We start from the raw sequence: 21007 nt of genomic DNA, 5'->3' as shown, positions 1-21007 counted from the left end.
AAATTGCATCAAAAACAAAACCAGTACAAAGTTAAACCACCACTACTAAGCATATAATAGTGGCAGACCATTTTCGAGTTTTGAGTTTTGACAGATCATTTTGGTTGCTTCTCCTAACTCCTAAGCATATAATTAGCAGAGGGTAACTTATATGGAGCATCTTGGAAGCATTACTTAAATGAAAATGAAAGCATCTCGTCTTGTCTGGTTGTCCTTAGCCATGTTGCTTCTTCATCTTTGCACATGTTAACTGGCAGGTTCTTGGTCAATAAATTACTAATACTAAATTGGTCAAAATATTGTTACCGAAATCAATAATTTTTCATCTTCAATTATTGTGAAACTGTATGATTTCTTTATTTATATATCTAATACATGGGTAATCCTTATTAGGATTCCATAATCTGTCGGTGCCGTGCTGTAGGCTGGAACCCCTAAGACTGTATGAATGGGGTCGGCTGCCAATAACAAATAGTATATTGGTTCAATGGATGGTACCGGAAAAAAAATAAAATAATAGCAGTATCTTTTATATATATATATATATATATATATATATATATATATATATTTTTTTTTAATTTTATTAACTTGATGCATGAAACCACCCATATACCCCGAGAGTGGACAAGCGTTATCCAGCAAATATATATTTCTAAATGAATATTAGGAGTTATGGTTTAATCTACGCCCAAGAAGAATACCAATTAGCACAGATACAGCATTAAACTAATAAAACTTGTGACAGTACATGCCTTCGTTTCAGAACTACAAACTAAGCCCAAACCACCATTGAGATTTGAGACATGTCAACGGCATCATTTTGAAGCCCAATGCAATAACCTAACAATTGCAAGAAATAAAAATTACAATTCATTTCAAAATTTTTCTATCTCCTGCAATGGGTGATACAAGAGCATCCTCTAGTGTAAGGATTAACAGGCTCTCTCGATCTAAAACAATTATGACTATAGTAAGACCTTCCTGAACGAGGCGGACAAGGCACCCGATTTGCAGAGAGAGCACCATAAGATATGTGATAGTGCATTGGTCTTCCATACAGAGACCTTCTATCCGATCTTCCATCATCATCTTCATCATCTTTGTCGTAGAAATTAGGCATAGTTGAAGATGCGCCCCATTCAAGAGGATCGGCCATCATTATCTGCTGGAAGCTTTTTTGATTGATTTGATAAGCTTCAATGAGCAGACACAGAAAAGAAAGAGCAAGAGTCGCTTTTAGAAGTGAAAGCGCCATATGGACTATGTGGTTAGCTTAGAGGGAGAGTTTGGTTCAGAAAGACTATGATTTATGAAGAAGGAAAGAATCGTGACTATATGAGGTGTTCACATGGAAATGAGGTTAGTTATTTCTCTTGCCGGTTTGCCTCTGCCCTATTTACGCAGCTTTCAACGCGCCACCATGCCGTTTCTTTAAAGATTATTCATTTCAGAATTTATTTCATCAGAATACATCCAATCAAAAACACTATCGATCGGTGTTCTTTGCCAATCACGTGCAAAATCCATGTACTAAAACTTTAAAAATAAATTTGTTTCAGTAAAAAAAAAAAAAAATTGTCTTGAATGATTTGCACTTAGAGTGATAAGAAATGCATGTGATTAATAATCAATTTCTACTTACATTTAAGTATAAAAATTATCACTCTGCAAGGAGTGTTATCTCTATGATGTCAGATTCGATCTATGAAAAATTTTCCACTTTTAAAAAGGAATAACCACAAACTCCAAAAAGCAAGAAATTAGTTTCATATCAAATTTCAATATTCATGGAAAAAAAAAAATCTAGTTAAGAAAAAAAGAAAAGAAATACAGAAACTATGGAATAACAGTTAAATGGATTTGAACGCAACAGCTGTTATGTTGTAACCTCTTGTAGTGGATCAGGCCGAGGAGTTTCTTAAGGCGGGACAAACGAATATAGGTTGGGCTGGCGCAGCCCAGTTCATAGCTACAAACGGTCAACTAACTAAAAGCACCAAATTAGTAATTTAGCAAAACTTTTGGCGGTAGAGAGTCAATTTACAATATTTCCAGGACCTTCTGGAAAATAAGGAGAATCCCTCCATCGGCCATCTCGCCAGACTCTTTATTCACATTGCCTCTCGTTTCTCTCTCTTTCCCAGTTCCTCTATCGATTTCTCCATGGCTTTTCCTCAAAATCATTTTCAGCAGCAGTACCAACCTCAACAACAACATCAGCAGTCCAAGAACTTGAGGTAAGTTTGTCTCCAAACGCTAATGAATTTTGATGTTCATTTCATTCAAAACCCTAACGCCTTCGCATTTGATATGTTCATCAAATTCAGCTTTGTTTTTAATTCGTTATCACAAATCGTTTTCCTTTCATGTCCAGAAATTTGTATTCAATCGATGGACAGATTACTCCGTCTATCGCCTATTACAATCCAGCTAATTTGCAAGATCAGTCTCAAAATCCTCCCTATATTCCGCCTCCTTGTAAGCTCTCTTTCGCTTTTTCCTTTTTTTTTTTTTTTTTTTTTTTTGTGTTTCATTTAACGTTATGAAACCATACGGTAGTTAATAGAGGATTCTTTGGTGCGTAGCTAAGTCATTTCTAGGTTAATGAACCTCAATATTTATTATTTTGCAAAAGAACTTCAATTATTCTTATTTTTCAAGTTTAGCTAGCTTTGCCCTTGGGCTTTATCTTAAATCAGTTTAAAAAATTCTGAATATTCTGTTTGTATTGGTCTTCTTCTAGTTCATGTCGTGGGGTTTGCACCGGGTCCAGCTCCTGTAGCTGATGGAAGTGATGGGGGAGTTGATTTGCAATGGAATTATGGGCTGGAACCTAAGAGAAAGAGGTTAAAGGAGCAAGATTTTTTGGAAAATAATTCACAAATTTCATCAATTGACTTCTTGCAAGCACGATCGGTTTCAACTGGGTTAGGATTGTCCCTTGACAATACCCGAGTTTCATCTTCTGGAGACTCCACGTTGATTTCACTTATTGGTGACGACATTGATAGGGAATTTCAACGGCAGGATGCAGAGATTGATAGATTCCTCAAAGTTCAGGTCTGTGCTTAAAGAGTGTGCCTGCTTGTGAATTGTTATAATATAGGGAAAATAAGCATGCTACTAGGTCCCATTTTTCTATGTTGGCTTATCTTTTTTTGATTCACGTTGGAAGTGCTTACCTTCTTAATGTGGTTCAAGCATTGTGAAACTTGCTGTTACTTGTATTTCTTTTATATGCATTTATAATGTTCTTATGTTGATGTGTTGAATATGACAGTTATTTAGGTACTTGACATTGGTTCCGAATCAAATGATATCTATAAGTGGATCTGACCTATGTTCTTTGCTAATGTGCTTCCTGTGTTATTTGAAGCTGCTACTTAGCCTAAGCTTATTCTTTGTAATTCTTTTGATGATTAGGGGGGTGGATTGGTACATTGTTGCTAGATTTTGTGTTGAGAGCAGCTACTTGGCCTAACTTTCTTCTTTGTCATTCTTTTGATGATTAGGGGGATGTCTTGGTAGATTGTTGCTAGATTTCGTGTTAATTGTTAAAAAAAAAATATATAAAAAAAAAAAAATCAATGAACTAATTTCATTTTATAGATCTGTGCGCATAGTGATATAGCCCGTTAATTTAAAGAACAACTTCTGGCTTGTATTAAGTTGACTAGGTTCTCTTCCCAACGTGCAAAAACAAATAGCTAATTTTGGAAGTTTTTGATTGTGTGTTTGTCCTTTTATAGGAAAATCTTTCATTTGTTTTAATATTCTATGTAATACCAGTGCAAATTACCATCAAATCTGATGATTGTATACAACTTTGTAAATAGAGTTTAAAAAGTCAATGCATTTATGGTTATGTCTGTAGGAGGGGTCTTTTCGTTTGTTGTCTTTGCAGATATAGATATGATGGGCTTTGCCTCCTTTTTTTGTTTTCTTTTTTTTTTTTTTTTTTTGGATGGTTAGTGAGGACAGCTGAAAGTGGAAACTTAATTGGTCTTTTCTTTATGAGAACTGATTAATCCTTCTATTTGTTACATGAGAATCGTGGATGCTTCTGTTGGTCCTTTAAGCGATACACAGGGTATGTTTATGATAGGATCAATTTTATGAACATGTATTTTTGGTAAGTGAATTTCTTTCTAGTTAATGAATGAAATACTTTAGCTGTTGCTTCACTTATGAACCTTCTCTATTTGATTTCGTGCTCGTTTTAAATGAGTTACTTTTCCTACTTTAGCTGTTGCTTCACTTATGAACCTTCTCTATTTGATTTCATGCTAGTTTTAAATGAGTTACTTTTCCTTTCAAGCTTTTTAGCTACCCTTACTTTTGGTACACGCGTGTGCTCCATTTGTAAATCTGTCTGATATTAGTGAATAGAAATCAATGTCATGGAAAAATACACTTTGTATCTCTGAAATTATCTTTTATTAGGCATGCACAAACTTTTCTTTTTCCTCCAAAGAAATGGGTTGGTATATACCTGAAAAGCTTAGACATAGTTAAAACGTGCATGGAAAATTTTTGCTAGAGGCATTATTATCTGAAATAAAACGAGCTCTTTTGGAGTATTAGCCAAAGCATCATATGGTGGTGGCAGCTCTTCTCTGTACTTGGTGAGCCAATCCAATGTGATGTTGCATTCTCTTGAAACACGACTTATGCAAACTCTGGATTTTCATAGGCTTGCTTCTTTTCTTTTCTCGTTTTGATTCTTAATCACCCAAACTTTGTACAAGATGGCCATTATAGGCATTTTTCTGCCTCATATATTTGTTTTCACTTTTTGCAGTGATTTGGTTATTTATACATATTATTGAAGCATTGTTTATTTCCTTCCTTTTCCGGTAGGGTGATCGATTGCGTCAAACCATCCTAGAGAAGGTTCAGGCTAACCAACTCCAAACTATCTCGCTTGTGGAAGAAAAAATTCTTCAAAAGCTTCGCGAAAAAGAAGCAGAGGTTGAGAGCATTAACAAGAGGAACATGGAGCTTGAAGAAAGAATGGAACAATTATCTGTGGAAGCAGGTGCTTGGCAGCAACGCGCTAGGTACAATGAAAATGTGATAAATGCCCTCAAGTTTAATCTTCAGCAAGTCTATGCTAAAAGTAGAGATAGTAAAGAAGGGTGTGGTGACAGTGAGGTGGATGATACTGCTTCTTGCTGTAATGGACGTGCCATTGATTTTCATCTGCTCTCTAAGGAGAGCAATGACATGAAAGAACTAATGACTTGTAAGGTTTGCAGAGTCAACGAGGTGTGCATGCTTCTGATACCTTGTAAGCATCTCTGTCTATGTAAAGATTGCGAGAGTAAGCTTAGTTTTTGTCCTCTGTGTCAGTCTAAGTTTGTTGCCATGGAAGTCTATATGTAATAGGATATATATATATATATATATATATATATATATATATATATGAAAGGCCAAATCTTATGCTAAAAGTTATATGCATCACTTTATATATATCATTTGAATGATTGACTGTTGCTTGTGCTGGCTGTTACATTTTGTTTTTTTTTTGTTTTTTTTTTTTCCTTGTCGCGCCATTGTATTATAAACATTTCCCAGTAAACGGCATATTAGTTCGAAAATCTTGGATGCTCTGCTTTATATATGGTAACCAAGAAACCTTTTGGTGCATTGATTTAACCAAATAATTTGGTAATATATACTTGAGAAAAACATGGAATTATTGTTGGCAGGTGTTTCATGTCCGGAGAGATTACTTATACTCTATCATTCCTTTGAAGTGAAAGATGTTTCACTAGCTCCTCTAGGAAAAAAACATGACGAGAGCTGGATTACTACGCTTATAGAATATAGAATTGCGTCTGATAAAGCCATCTCTCAATGAATTGGCATGTTTAAATGTAAACGCTGAATTATTTTTTATTTTAATGTTCTTTTTAGAATTGTCAAAAGCTGAATTATTCGTTACAACTTTGAAGAGAAGATATCAATTGCTTAAAGGAACATGCATGGGCTTTTTACGTGATGTGGGCTATGAAAAGCCCAAATAAAAAAATTATGCCTAACCCAACATAGGTACTTTCGAAACCTTATAGTCAAAGGGATATTGATTACCTTCACATCGCTTGTGAGTTCCAATGATAACGCCGTAATCTCAGGAGATTTTACATCACAATTAGAGTCGAAGAAGACGAAAATGCTCTCTAACTGTATCCTAATTACTAATCGTTGAAGGTGTTTTTCCTTTTCCCTTGCTTTCCTTGAAGATATTGATGAGTTTTGTTGAACAAAATTGATGGATGGGGTAATTAGATTGAATTTCCATGGAAGGAATATGGGTAGTTCAATTAATTTCATCTCTGATGTGATTGCAAAGAATATTGTACAGCTCGTAGTCCCCTATTAAAATGTAGATTATATTAGCATTAAGGATCCGAAATGGAGAAAATTAAGAAAATTCATCAATGTGATAAATGTGGTAGTTTAACAGTCATTGTCCGTTGACCCACATGTTCAGAGCTTACATTTGAAGCTCTTGAATATTATCAAATAAAGAGATTGTGCCAGGGATGGAACTCTTGTCTTTTATTAAAATAATTGAAACATACAATCAAGTTTTGGTCTTTCTTTTCCATTTCCTTTATCAAATGGAAAAGCAACATTAACCTTGACAAGGGTATTTAATTAATTTGAAAGTATGATTAAAAAAAAAATCTTGAAAAAATATATATATATTTTCTGCTTCTGTAGCTGAGTGATTACTAATGTAGAAGGCTTGGGAAGCAAGTCTTTATTATTTGTGTATTGGAAAAAAAAGTGGTGTAGAGGAATTGGTTGAGGAGAGGAAAGAAGATTGATCAACTTTTTTCTAATCATGCCTTAGAAAGTGATGACAAAGAGGAAAGTGGATATGCTTCCCTCATGATTATAACTATCTGCTCTCTCTATTATTACTATTATTATTATTATTATTATTATTCCACCTCCACTTCCACTTCCACCGCAAACCCTAGCCGATCTCAGTCCTGTCAATGGCTGTCCCCTCCACTTCTATCTTTCCCTTTTCTTTTCTCCCTCTCTTTTTTAAAGACTTTGGATAAAAATGTACATTTACAAATGAACATTCAAAAATTTTAATGGAAGAGTAACTTTACTACTAGACTTCAATCATCCAACCCCTCTCCTTATTCCCTATAAAGCTGTTCTCTTTCTTTCTTTCTTTCTTTTCTTCTTTCACTACTTTGTGGGGTATATGGGGTATGATATCTCTGTTGGCTTACCTCCACTTTGTTTTTTCTTTTGCTTCTTTGCTTTCTTTTCTTTTCTTTTTTTTTTCCCCGTTACATATGCTGCATAAAATATATTTATCCGTGTTTTTTACTTATTTTCTTTTTAGGGCTTCAACATATATTCCCTTGCACCAGTCAAAGTTATTTTTGAACTGAACATGCATCTTGCTATGCCCACATTTCCCTGCCTTGGATATATATATATATATATATATATATATATTAGCTTATTGCTTGCTTAGTTGCAACTTGCAAGGGGTCCCCAACATATATTCTCATTACATTTATATATTCAGATGTTGTCTTATTTACATCCTTTCTTTGAAAATGGGTTAATTAATCTTTTTGATCAGCAAGAAGAGCGGTCCAATCTATTTGTTTTTAAAATAAGACTTACCTATATTTCGTATATGGATGGTGCTCTATGTCAAATCAATTCGTAAAAAATTTTTTGAAATATTATTATTATTTTATCCTTTTTCCGGTGAATGCATTATAAATACGTCTATTACAACTAAAAATTCAATTTTTATTGATTTGGTATACAGGTCAATGCATATACTAAAAATAAGTAAGTCCTTTTCTTTATTTTTAATTTTTAATTACGGTTTCATATATAGTTTTTTTTTTTTTTTTTTTTTTTGTTACTCCACAAATTGTCTTATCAAAACCATAAAAATGGTTCCAAACAAAATAGAATGGGTTAAGTGAAAATTAACTGCAGTTGAATTAATGAAAGTAAATTAATTAAAATATCAAAATTTGAAGTCATTATTATTATTGGAAAGACTTTAAATACCACTCTTGATGGAACGTGAATAACATATAATATGTCATATTTATTATATGCAACACATAATTAGGCAAATGGTTGTTTTGTAATTTGACAATAAGGAATCGATCTTTCTTTAACCGTTAAACTGGAGAAACCCAAAACGCGGGATACTAAGATCTAAAGTTCAACTACATATCTTGAAATTGTCTCATATGGTAATTTGCAAGTGCCCACATTGCGCATGGAGTGAAGAGAAAGCAGCATCAATTCTTATCTAGCAGCAGCATTATCAGCGTAAGTGAATTTGAAAATTCCAATTTCTTATTGGTTTCACTTTTGGCAACAGTGGTCCTATAATACACACCAACCAAATCTAACCCATGTATCATATAAATTATAATTCTAATAAACATCAAACGGTCTTGAAATTGAAAATTAATACGTATGGCAATTGATTGCAATTAAACAGTAAAAAGAAATAAAAACAAACTGGGGAGCGGATGGATATATAGGACCATCAAAAATATTTGTGCGCCTGTGTTGATGAGTGATGGAAACAGTAGAACCAGATTATTCAAAAGCTTTTTCCTTGACATGATTGACCAGCCAAAAGGCTTTTCTCAGTGGATTATTAGGTGGCAATAATATCTACATGATGATATATATATATATATATATATATATATATATATATATATATATATATATAAGAGAATTTTTTCCTTTTTTTAAAAAAAATAAAAAATAAAAAATAAAAATTGGACTGCCTGGATCAACCCAACACTGCAAATGATTTGAAGATGGCTGCATTTCCCTAGAACATGATGCGTCCATCGCCATCCGATCAATTATTTGGTAATTTACATCGAATTTCGGTGCAACTAAAGATTCTAATAATATTAATTATAGATTGAAGAATAATAATAATAATAATTATTATTATTATTATTGAAGGCCAAGTAGCCATCATATGATCATAGTAAAAGAGAATTAAAGAAAGAATTTTCACTTTAATCGCCTGCTACGTAGGCTATAAGAAGTGGGTGTGGGTCTTTACATATATGCATGAAATGATGGGCAGGATGAATAATGGAGGGTCCCAAAATCAGCCTTTTGATCATCACAAAGGAATCCCTTGGATTGAGGAGTACTACTAGTTGTAGTAATTAGCAGCAGCCTTGAATCCTGGGTCCCTTTTTTTACTTTTTATGTGCATTAAACAAAAATAATATATCTGCATGTTTTCTTACCATTTTTATATAAATTATTTTGAATTAAATTTCTTATATTTTTAAATATCTTTTTATTATTTTAAATTTTTTAATGCTATAATTAATATACTCTCTGTCTTCTTTTTTTTTTTGAATAATATTATAATTTTTTAACTCAAATATTTTAAATGAAATAATCTAATTACAGTGCTAAAAATATCTATCTATAATTAGCGGTTGAAGTGGTGAGATCAACTTGAATTCTATGAAAAAAACACTAAATCTTGAAATAAAATTAGCTTTATATTTAACAAAATACGTAAAAAAATAGTTGGAAATAAATAAAGAAAAAGAAAATAAAAAACAGGGTATATTTAATTTGAGTAAGTTTCTCAATTTCAACGAGAATATGAAAGTGAAAGGGTATTCAACTCTTTTTAGAGATTTTGAAAGAAAAGGATTATTATATTATCCATTAACGCGTATCAGCAACAATATAAAAAGCAGAGAGAAGAAGAAGAAGAAAAAGCAGAAGAAGAAGAAGAAGAAGAAGAAGAAGAAGAAGAAGAAGAAGAAGGGAAGAAAACACGAAGAAGAAAGTGACGTGCATGTGATCAAACAGGCATTGTGTTCCCCTCATGAGAGTTCTAACCCAAAATAAACAAAACCCACCAATTACTGGTTAAGTATCTTTTTTTGACATTTGGGGTCTCAATACTTTTTTAGTTAATGATGTTTAGGTCATAACATAGTTATGTACTAATACTAAATTAAACAAAAATTAAAATTAATTGGACCCCATCTTTAGACAAGCCCAGACTTTGATCATCATCAACACCACCGACTAAAAGCATGTCATTAGTGGAATCCATCGGCCCCATATAATATCAACATCAACACTGATCTTTGCACATTCTGAAGAAATGGAATATACAAAATCGATCATATTTATTATTTATATGTATATATGTAGCATCTTTTTCACGTAGAAGAAGTAGAATCAATCAACAACGTCTTTAACAAAGGAGAATAAAAGGAAGAGGAAAGGAAATAGCTCTCTTGTTGTTCACTTCTTTTAATGTAAGCCTAAAGCTTGTGAAAATGAGCTTTTCTTTTTTATTCAGAGAAACAATTATATATAGAGAGAGAGTTTTAGTTTATATGTACAGAAACCCTTTTGGAATTGGACCTACGCTTTGCTTGCTAAAGAGATTAGTCTTCAAAGGAAGCTGCTTTTTAACGTCTTTTTTTTTTTTTTTTTTTTTTTTAAATTTTTGGGACAAAAATTTAGCTTTTGCATGCAAATCAAATCCATCTTAGTCTAAAGTATTTTCATTAATTTATTATTAGATTCCTTTCAATTAAAACAACTTCCTTTACTTCACATTTGGGTCATTATGTCTTTTGTTTATCACATTTTAATTAATTTTTCTCTATTTTTTATTTAATTATGTTATATTTTTCAACAACTTCGAGAGAATAGAAATCGCTCTTGAAAAGGCTTTGTAAGCAGTAGTAATGTAAAATAAGTCACTTCTTCGAAATTGTGAAATTTGGTGCACCACAAATATGGGCCAATTGTTTGCAAAAGAATTTCAGCTCTCACCTTCTCTTCTCTCTTTCTTTTTCTTTGTTTTTTTTACGAATATCTCGTTTTCTTTTCTTTTCTTTTTTTGGTTTTTTACAAATCTTCTGCATCTTTTGTTACGATATTAAACTCATTTCAAGGTTCGTAACTACCACTCCCATAAATATAATATGCATATATAAATTCTTAATTTTTCCTTTCAAAAAAAAAACTTCTTAATTTTTAACTCTAATAATTAATTAACAGTATATTTTTTAATGTTAAAATAGTTGTCATATATATTTAAAATGTGTTTTGAATTTTTTTTTTTGGTTTTGAAAACTCTCCTCAAAATTAATTTTTACCCTCCTTTTTATTTTATAAATTTTATGTTGCCTTTTTTTAAACAAGTAAGTCATTTGTTTTTTTTGTTTTTTTGTTTTTTTTTTTTTTTTTTTTTTTTGATGCCAAAAAGCAGTATAAAGCAAAAATAAATGAACCTTCTTAATGGTTTGCTTGGAAGAAAGTAAAACAGGAGGATAAAAAATAACTATGAAAAATAAAAAGAGAAAATAGTTTTCTTTGGTTTGAAAACTGGAAAGAAAAGTATGGGAGAAACGAAAATATTCATTAAAATGCTTAATTTGGTCCAAATTGGAGAGAAAATAAAACAAGAGTGAGCCAAGTACGTAAATTTAATTATTGCATTAGCACATGTTTAATGCAAAAAATAATAAAAAAAACCTAATTTAATAAATTGTACACTGAATAGAAATGTCAGCTTTTCTGAATTCTGATCCACAATATCCGTTCATAGTGAGTTTTGAGGTCTGCAAAAACATATCACTGCAGGGTGAGAGTATTTGGTGTGAAAAGAAATTATAAACTCAAAAAAAAAAAAAAAAACCAAGAGATAAGAGTTTTTTCTTTTCCTTTTTTTTTAATGAAGGAAAGAGATAGAACCAGATTAAAATAAAATAATAAAAATTCATATGGTCCACATGAATTCTGTTATGTGAAACAAATTGAAGATAGAAACTGATAGAGGAATAATTGCAAAATCATCATTTTCCAATGTGGAATTTTCATACACACGATCAATATATATCGTTAATAAATTTATGATGATCATCGTACAATTTTCATAATTACCACTACAATTAGTTATTACTAATTAGATCAAAAGAAGAAGTGATAATTACTTAATTAGAAATTAGCACTATTTCAGTATAATCAAAACATCAAACACATGAGAAATTAACACTTTGCATGCCACATCCACTGTATCGATAATAATAATTACATCCATGTACTAAAAGCAATTACAGATTTATAAATTCAATTACGTGGATTATAATATAAGTTAAGTCATCATAATAATAATAAAAGTATTTTTTTCGATATGTATTTCACCGTGGAGATTCATAGTTGCTTCTATCCTAAGTGTTTTTCACTGAATCGAAACTCTTTCCAACCTTATTAATTAGCATCACCATACTCCATTTATCTATTACACCAGTGTATATCCTGAAGGTGCAATTCTATAAATAGGTATAAGGACAAAGATGTCCATGGCAAGACAATCTCATAACACAAAGGACAAGAGCTTGCTACATTATATTAGTGGTAGAGAGACAAACGGGTATCTTGTCCGGTCCATTAATATTAGTAGCAAGTAAATGTGGCATTTCCTCGTGGGATCTATTCTGTCTCGTGACCCATACACACACACATTGTTTCTCAGATAAATACAATATATATACTGCTCTTGTTTCTCAGATATTAATCTTGTTATTGTTATTAATAATTAACTGCTAACGTGATAATTTAATCTGTACATTAATTTGAGAAAAGAGTAGTACTGCTGAGATGCTTTTGTGCATGAACGGTACTTTATTTTAAACTTTGATATGCATAATATATAGGAACAAAAATGATTTAAATATGAAAGATGAGTCAGAAAAACAGACAAAAGAGAGTGCGAGAAGAGACAGAAGAAAGAACCGAACCTTGTAGCTTGTCGTATAGAATACAGATTTTGATTCTTTTTCACTTTTAAAAATTGATAAATCAAAAGTAGGGTTCTGCTTCTGCTTCTCCTTCAGCTTCTATAATTAATAATTACTTTTTTGAAAAACAAATTAATATTTATATATATATATATATATATATATATATATGAATACTTTTATCCGTATTCGCTCTGTGTTTTAAGCTGTCTCTCCTAGAAATCTTCGTTAATTTAAGATTTATGTAATAATTATCACTGTTAAGAAATGATTTGTTTAATCATAACTAGGAATATAGTATTTAACTATTTAGAACTCAAGAAGGGAATCGCCATCAGCCATCGGCGGTGGTCATGTGAGAGAGAGGGTGGGTTTGCAAGTGGGGTCCACGAAGAGTGCTTTTTAAAGAAATTAGAATAGAATCTTCTTGGCTCTTCTCTTCAACGTGTAGAGGCAGGCTTAGTTAGCGAGTGAGTGAGCGAGTAAGCGAGTTTTGGCTAGCTAGTGGAGGTGGTGGGCTCGGTAGTATCTGTCTATATATATATAAGTTGCTGACAACTTGTTGTGTGAGAAAAAGATCAAACCTTTGGTTTCTAGATTTTCATATTCACATACTCTTTCTTTGGGTCCCACTCTCCTTCTTCTTTCTTTCTTTTTTTTCTATGATCTTTGTCCTTCTTCTACCTACTGTACAAAGCTACAAACAAGGAAAGAAAGCTCCATGAATCATGAATTTTACTTTGTTGCTCATTAAAACTATTTCGTGCTCGCTTCTGTTGCCCTTTACTCATAAAACTGCTCGTATTCCATCAATGTTGTAGGGTCCACTTTTATATATATGATTGTCGGGCTTGGACCCACCGACCCTCCCCTCACACCATCAAGTGGTTCAAAATAGATAATCAAACAATTAGTTTAAGCAATCAGGGTTCGATAATTAATCTCATCCATATATACAGTGATGATGACAGTGACTAAGTGGGTGCATTTTGAACTTATGATATGTAAATTATAAAAAAAAAAAAAAAAAAAAAAAAAAAAAAAAAGTAGAAGGTTTATATATATATGTGTGTGTTTGAAGATAATTAAGCAAGGCAAGCTATATCTGGGCCATCAAATAGTCCTTCCTATAAATATGCGTGTAACATGAATGAGGCCAGAGAATAGAGAGGATAGTAATAAATACATATATATTATCAAAGAAGAAAACAAAACAAGATTCACGAGATTGTTATACGTACAGAACCATCAAAAATACAAAGACAGCGTCCATGTCAGTCGCTGCAAATCTTGCAGAATAAACAGAACATAAGGAAGGGTACGTAAGGGCTTTTTGAACTTAAAGAATCAATTGAGAAACAAGAAGATGAGAGTGAAAATGTTTTATATATATAAAAAAATTTTCGATTTTAGAAGGTTTTGATCTGGGTTCAAGAAGGGTATTTCCAATTATATGATTGAACATTGGGACTCGAAGCCGACAATATTGTTTCTTAATTATCAATTTCAAGTTCCTGGGCTATGTATATATGGTGAAGGCAAAAGAAATAAAAATAATGTCACATGCAACCTTCTTTTTCTATTAACAGTTATATCTTTTTGGAATTTTACAGATTAATATATGTAAAAAATATTTTATTAATATTTTCCATTAGAAAAGTATTTTGGCTCTAGCTCATGTATGGAAATGGAATCATTAATACATAAAACTCATGGCTAAGATATATGTCACCTAGAAAAATTAACTGTCATATTTATTACTACAATTTTGTTATTTTTTTCAAATAAAAATGCATCAATACCACCAAATAATTTTATTGTATTAGATTAGTTTACGGATGAGTTCGTATATTAGATATAGATAAATCATTCTTTTGGCATTATGCCAAGGTAATGCAGGATAAGATTCCACTGCAAACATGCATGTAGAAAGATTTACCTTCACTTAATATAAAGAATACTTCATACACCAAATTAATTAAGAATAAAATTTTGAAATAAATAAAGATATTTTCTACTTATATACGGGAGAAAAATGATCTAATAGTAAAAAAAAAAAAATTTAAAAATTCTTTAAATTCGCTTGGTGTATGGGATTGGTATAGACAAGTCTTATCTCTTGTATGTATCTAACTCATACACCAAACCGATTAAAAATAAGATTTAATTGTAACGACCGTATAGCTCATACACGAAAGGATAAAACTTGCCAACACTACACAATCGGAATCCAATCCATAAAAATATTATTACTGTTTTATTTTTTTATTTTCGAAATATTCTCGTTACAATAAAAAGCTTGTTTTCATAGGTTTGCTGTAGGTGGTGGGTAATTTGTCCCAAAAAATTATCATTAATTAATCTGTTAAGTTTCCCTTCTAATAATGTTCAACAACAAAATTGAAGAATTGATTAAGTAAATTTGGGAAGTTTTGTTGTGGAAAGAACCACATCTAGGATTCCATCCCAAAAAAACAAATTATCTTCTTCCTTAAAAGAAAATAAAAACAGTTATATCCTCAACATGGAAAGTGTTACCTTGTTTAGTAAAAAGATATATAAAGAAAGGATTGGATTGGAATGAATTTTGAGAACTTTTAGGGGTAGTTATCAATATGTGATTCAAAAACAACCACTAAAATAGAAATATATATATAATTAATAGTTTTTTTTTTTTGTAAAAGAGAGAAATTATTATTAGTGGGGAACCAAGACAGTTTAACTTTGTTTTTCCAATAATGAGAATCACAGCCATGATCAAAATAATCAGTTGAGTATCTATGTGAAATAATTAGTAATGATTTTTCACATTCTTTAACTTTGGTCCTCTTACTCTCCCTACCAACCCTTACTTTCACTTGCTCATTATCATAAAATGAATCCTTTTTTCACTTTTGTAGGATCCCTTGCCGGTGGCCATTAAACTGATTATTACTACAGTTCATGCAAAATCTTAATTGTTCAAATATCTATTTATGGATAAATCTTGTTCTTGTTCGTAATTAAATAAAAACTTATCTCTTGAGGAAGGAATCAATAGTAGTACTACATACACAAAACAAAAACAAATATTTTCTTGGGCCATATCTCAAGAAAGAAAAGTAAGAAGAAAAGCTGTAGATTTTCCAGTTATTCATGGAAACTTTTGTGTCCAATAATTCAATCACCTGAGACACGTCAGCAGAGCAAGAAAGCCGAGCCGATCGAGAAACAGCCAAAGTTGGAGGCTCAAAGCAAAGCCTAAAGGCTAAAGGCTAATATTATTATTATTATTGTTTATGTTTTTAAAATATACTAATATGAAACTGTAACGTAGCAGTCAGTAAAGGTATGTAGTGGCCAGAGAGCATGTCTAGCTACCTGTATGATATGATATTGAAGTTTGGAATATTATGAGCGGGAGAGGAAAAGAAAGTGTAGAGAAAGAAGAAGAAGAAGAAGAAGAAGAAGAAGACGAAGAAGAAGATAAAGAGAAGAAGAAGAAGAAGAAGAGGAAGCAATAGAAGAAGAAAAATGTCGTCACCAAGAAGCAGGCTTTAAATCCCATCACGTAGTTCGATGTATCCTTTACCTTATATCTGCTAGAGTAGTAGAAAATGATGGGGATTCCTAATTGGAGAGTGTGTTTTATTGGTTTTTTTATACTATTAAACAACAAAAGAAGACCTACAATTTTTTTTTTAAAAAAAAAAAAACAGGACACTCGTTTGACGTGAAGTGAAGTGAACCCACCTTCTATTTCTTTTTTCTTTTCTTATTTTACTCCTCATCAATGCACTACACTACCATTTTTAGCCCTTCATTGCAATAACACTAAAATCATATTTCTATTTTGATGTAATAATATTATTATTCATTCATAAATATACTGATATTAGTATCTCTTTTGAAGTACGTAAGTGTTAAAGATTAATGAGAATAAGCAGATGCAGTAGTAATATCAGGTTCAGCTAAACACTGAACAGTCTACGCATGGGTGCAGGATAAGAAGGAAGTGTAATTAAGGAAATGTACTGTTTAAAGGAGAAAAAAGGAAATTAAAGGGAGTTTCTATAGTGTGTAGTACTGTATAAAGCAGAGTTAGTTGACTAATCTACTAAAGCAGTAGACTATAAAGGGAAAGAAAAGGAAAAAGCAAAAAAGGGAAGGAAAGGGTGACATTGTCAATTCTCAATGACAGGTTGCACCATCCTCCTTCCTGTGCCTGATTTTAAGTGGGTGTGCGCGGGATCAATGTCAGGAAGAAAGAGAGAGAGAGATAAAGAAAGAAAGAGTTCACGGGTTTGTCTTGAAAGGCCCTTATTTCACAGTCCTAGACAGACAGACACATATTCTCTCTCACTACATAACCGAGGAGGGAAACTAAAATATACAATTACTATATCGTCATTTTTATAAAGTTATTTAATTAAACCTCACCTCCCGAAAAAAAACATACTGAGATTTCAAAAAAAAAAAAAAAAAATTGTAAATTGTAAAAAATTAACTGCACGGTACACAGTAGCACGCACCCCCTTCCTCTTCCAACATTTTTAGCCACCACCCACACCCTTATTTTTCACACTTGTTAGTCTTAGTCCTTAATTATACTTCCTTACCCATCACACCTAAAGCCAAAGGCCAAAGCCCCCACTGCTTCTGTTTCACTTTCTCTTTCTTTCTGCAGAAGAATACAGCAGGTGCTTTTGATCTTCAATGGCGCTTATGCTAGACAACTGTGAAGGCATATTACTGTCATTAGACTCCCACAAATCGGTCCCAGCTCCATTTCTTACCAAAACTTACCAATTGGTAGATGATCCCACCACCGACCATATAGTTTCTTGGGGTGAAGATGATACTACCTTTGTTGTTTGGCGGCCTCCTGAGTTTGCTAGAGATCTTCTTCCTAACTATTTCAAGCATAATAATTTCTCCAGCTTTGTCAGGCAACTCAACACCTATGTATTTTTCTCTGCTCTATTTCTTTCTTTTAATTCAACATGTTTTTTAAATTCTTTGTGTTTCATTTCTCTTCTGTGTCGGTTATATTATTGATTTTGATTTTTTGTTTGGTTGTTTGCTCACGAAACTAGGGTTTTAGAAAGATTGTGCCTGACAGATGGGAATTTGCAAATGAGTTTTTCAAGAAAGGAGAGAAGCATTTACTCTGCGAAATCCATAGAAGAAAAACAGCTCAGCCACAAGTAGCTATCAATCACCACCATCATCACCATCCACATTCTCAACTTGGTGTTAATGGACCTAGTTTCTTTCCATTTTCAAGCCGAGTTAGTATTTCACCATCTGAATCAGACGAACAACACAATAACAATAACTGGTGCGACTCGCCGCCTCTTTCTTCGCCTAGAGGGGGAGTGGCTAATGCTGCAGTTATTAATGGCAGTGGATATAACAGCTCCGTTACTGCCTTATCAGAAGATAACGAAAGACTAAGAAGAAGCAACAATATGCTTATGTCTGAGCTTGCACACATGAGAAAGCTTTATAATGATATTATTTATTTTGTCCAAAACCACGTCAAGCCTGTAACTCCTAGCAATTCTTACCCTTCTTCTTTGCTTCTTTGTGCCCCGACATCTACTACTGCTAATCCTTTTGCTTCTAATGGTTCTTTGGTACAAAAGCCTTTAAATCAGCTTCTTGGATATTACCCACCTTCTAACACTAAGCAAGTTCCTCAAGTTCAAGTTTTAAACTCTCCTAGTAACACTTCACAAAGCTCTTTGACAATTCTTGAAGAACCCAACAATGGTTGCAAGACAAAGTTGTTTGGTGTGCCTTTACAATCCAAGAAAAGATTGCACCCTGAGTATGCTTCTAACACGGGAACTATGGAGGCTAATAAGGCTCGTTTGGTCTTGGAAAAGGACGATTTAGGGTTGAATCTCATGCCTCCATCAACATGTTAGTTTATTCCTCGAATCCATTTAAAGATTTGACGTTTTTTTTTTTGGCCTTTTACTATCTTGAATTAGATTTTTCTTCTTGTTCGATTGCCATGTTGTTCTTTAGAGTCTGAGATGATAGTGTCGATTAAATATGCGTGCGTGCGTGCGTGTGGGTTATTTATGACTTTGTATATATAATTTTAGCGCCAGGAGGGTATTCTCTTGTTTCGCCCCAGCTGTGAATGCAGGTGGGTTTTGGTTAGAGTGAAGATCAAATCAAGATTTTAAAAAAAAAAATCACCAACTCCATCTTTTTCTCTGGAGATGTTTCTTTGTTTTGGTTGGTGCAATTAATTGTTCAGATCTCTTCTTCTTCCTACTCTCCTTCTCTTTTCTGAATTTGATGACTGTATGTTTCAGTTACATTAATGTAAGAAGTGAGAGAATGTTAAATCAGAAAGAGTATTGACCTTGATGCTTTCCTTTTTAGTCGTTTTGAAAAAGAAAAAAGCTGTGAAGCTCTCAGGACTGGTTCATCGGCAATCTCTCTGGGGCTTTCTCTGATTACCCTCATTAATGAATCATATACACCTATGGCGCCTTCAAAATACTGGAAACAAATTCATAAAAATGGAAAAGGGTAAAAATCCCCCCAAAAAAATACTAGTAAAAAAAAGGCAGCTAACACCAACATTAGTTATGATTATAATTTGTTTCTCAAAATCTTATTATTAGCAATTCCATCATGATTATGATTATCCCTATTATTGTCAAAAAAGAAATGATCATACTGTCATTTAGGAAAAAAAGAAGGTCATCATTTCTCGGTTGGTGAAGGTTACAATCTCTATTTCTCGTTTCTATGAACTGTCAGTCAAGGGCAAAACATGAGTAAAAAATAAAATAAAATAAAATAAAACAAAGACAGAACCAGAACAAAAACAAAAAACAAAAAAAGTGGGTTATTCGATGAAAGCGAAATATAAGAAAAACTGACTAAAAATGTGGTTTGAAATGTTTCTATCAAGGCTTCTATACTTCTTCTGAGGACCAGAAACCTTTGCCTTTTCCTACTTTAAGTATCTGATCAACATCTTCAAAACCCTCTTGGGATCCCTCTCTCTTTCCCCCCCTTGTACACAGCTCTTCTTCTCTTTCTTCCAGATAAAGCCCCATAATAGATAGAGACTCTGGACTGGTAACTTCAGCAAACCCACATTTGCTAAAAAAAACCCATCTCTTTTATGTCTTTACTTGTCTTATTGTCCAACAAAGTTTTACTCAAAAGTTTGACTAACCATTTCTACTCTTTCTTTGTAAACTTTTCTTGGCTTTTGTTAGTTTGCATGTTTAAAATTTAAATTATGTAAATGTATTTTTCTTTTCAAAAAAATCCAGTATCCATCGCAGAGAATTCTGAGGAGACAGAGTTGAAAGGTAGAAAAGAAAGGTCCATTTTAAGTCTCTAGAGAGATACTAGTAATAAAATAAAATAAAAAAGGTATTGTTGGAAAATCTTTGTCCTGCAATGATTTCGTCTCATACGAAAAACAAAACCCTAGCCCTAGTTTGACATCACTCGGATGCTTCTCTTCACACCCTTTGTCTTTTTGGACGCATCACACGTGACTTTGGAAATTCACGTGCAGTGTAGAAGGATAGGATAAGATACGTCTAGCTAAGTCCATGTTTATATAAATATAGAATAGAATCAGGAGAAGAAGAAGAAGAAGAAGAAGAAGAAGAAGAAGAAGAAGAAGAAGAAGAAGAGGGGTAATGAAAAGTATGCATTTCGAAAGTGGATACGGATCATCCGGTAAAGATGCTTTAAGAGAGAATGGAATGTGGTTTCGCGTTGCTTAACAGCCGTATTGGACCATGAAAAGACTTTGTTTAGTCTTTTGATCGAAATGCAACTTTAATTGTTGACATTTCTTCATGCTTCTTTATGTATACAACTTTATTGACAACCTACATTTAATTAACAATAATGTATAAAATATATAATAATAAAGTCACATTATACCAAAGTGTAAGGCTGCAACAAATTTAAATACATTAAGAATCTCCAATTTGTTTTCTGCTTTTGGCCTCAGACTTTCTCACGAGGCCATACCCTTACCCTACCCTACCTATAATCCTCTATTAATTAATTTAATTAGACCACTTTGTTTGTTAATTACAGGCAGCCCATGCATATACAGTTCTAAACAAACCGTCAAAAAAATCAGAACACACGTAGATTTGGTGAATAGTTTAATTAATTAGGTAGTTAAACCA

At 32.5% G+C, this 21007-nt stretch overlaps 3 protein-coding genes across 3 annotated transcripts; 2 read left to right on the top strand and 1 right to left on the bottom strand.

Annotated features, from left to right (window-relative positions):
• Positions 1-698: 698 nt before the first annotated feature.
• Positions 699-1632, bottom strand: LOC105630942 (protein RALF-like 34). Its single transcript, XM_012212941.4, has one exon. It carries the CDS (start codon positions 1256-1258, stop codon positions 890-892), a length of 369 nt encoding a protein of 122 aa, XP_012068331.1. The 5' UTR covers positions 1259-1632; the 3' UTR covers positions 699-889.
• Positions 1633-2056: 424 nt separating this feature from the next.
• Positions 2057-5504, top strand: SBP1 (S-ribonuclease binding protein 1). Its single transcript, XM_037638412.2, has 4 exons — positions 2057-2240; positions 2378-2481; positions 2747-3063; positions 4864-5504. The coding sequence occupies exons 1-4, from the start codon at positions 2167-2169 to the stop codon at positions 5386-5388; spliced, it is 1020 nt and encodes a 339-aa protein (XP_037494340.1). The 5' UTR covers positions 2057-2166; the 3' UTR covers positions 5389-5504.
• An 11672-nt stretch (positions 5505-17176) lies between these two features.
• On the top strand, positions 17177-19187 carry LOC149493448 (heat stress transcription factor B-4-like). The gene is made up of 2 exons (XM_089726468.1): positions 17177-17780; positions 17912-19187. Exons 1-2 carry the CDS (start codon positions 17532-17534, stop codon positions 18746-18748), a joined length of 1086 nt encoding a protein of 361 aa, XP_089582594.1. The 5' UTR covers positions 17177-17531; the 3' UTR covers positions 18749-19187.
• The last annotated feature ends 1820 nt before the right edge of the window (positions 19188-21007 follow it).

Source organism: Jatropha curcas, chromosome 9, assembly GCF_041381405.1.
Source record: "Jatropha curcas cultivar XTBG-Jc1 chromosome 9, XTBG_Jcur_1.0, whole genome shotgun sequence".
NCBI lineage: Eukaryota > Viridiplantae > Streptophyta > Magnoliopsida > Malpighiales > Euphorbiaceae > Jatropha > Jatropha curcas.
Note: the sequence above shows the minus strand (reverse complement) of the source record. Positions and strands in the feature narration are given on the sequence as shown.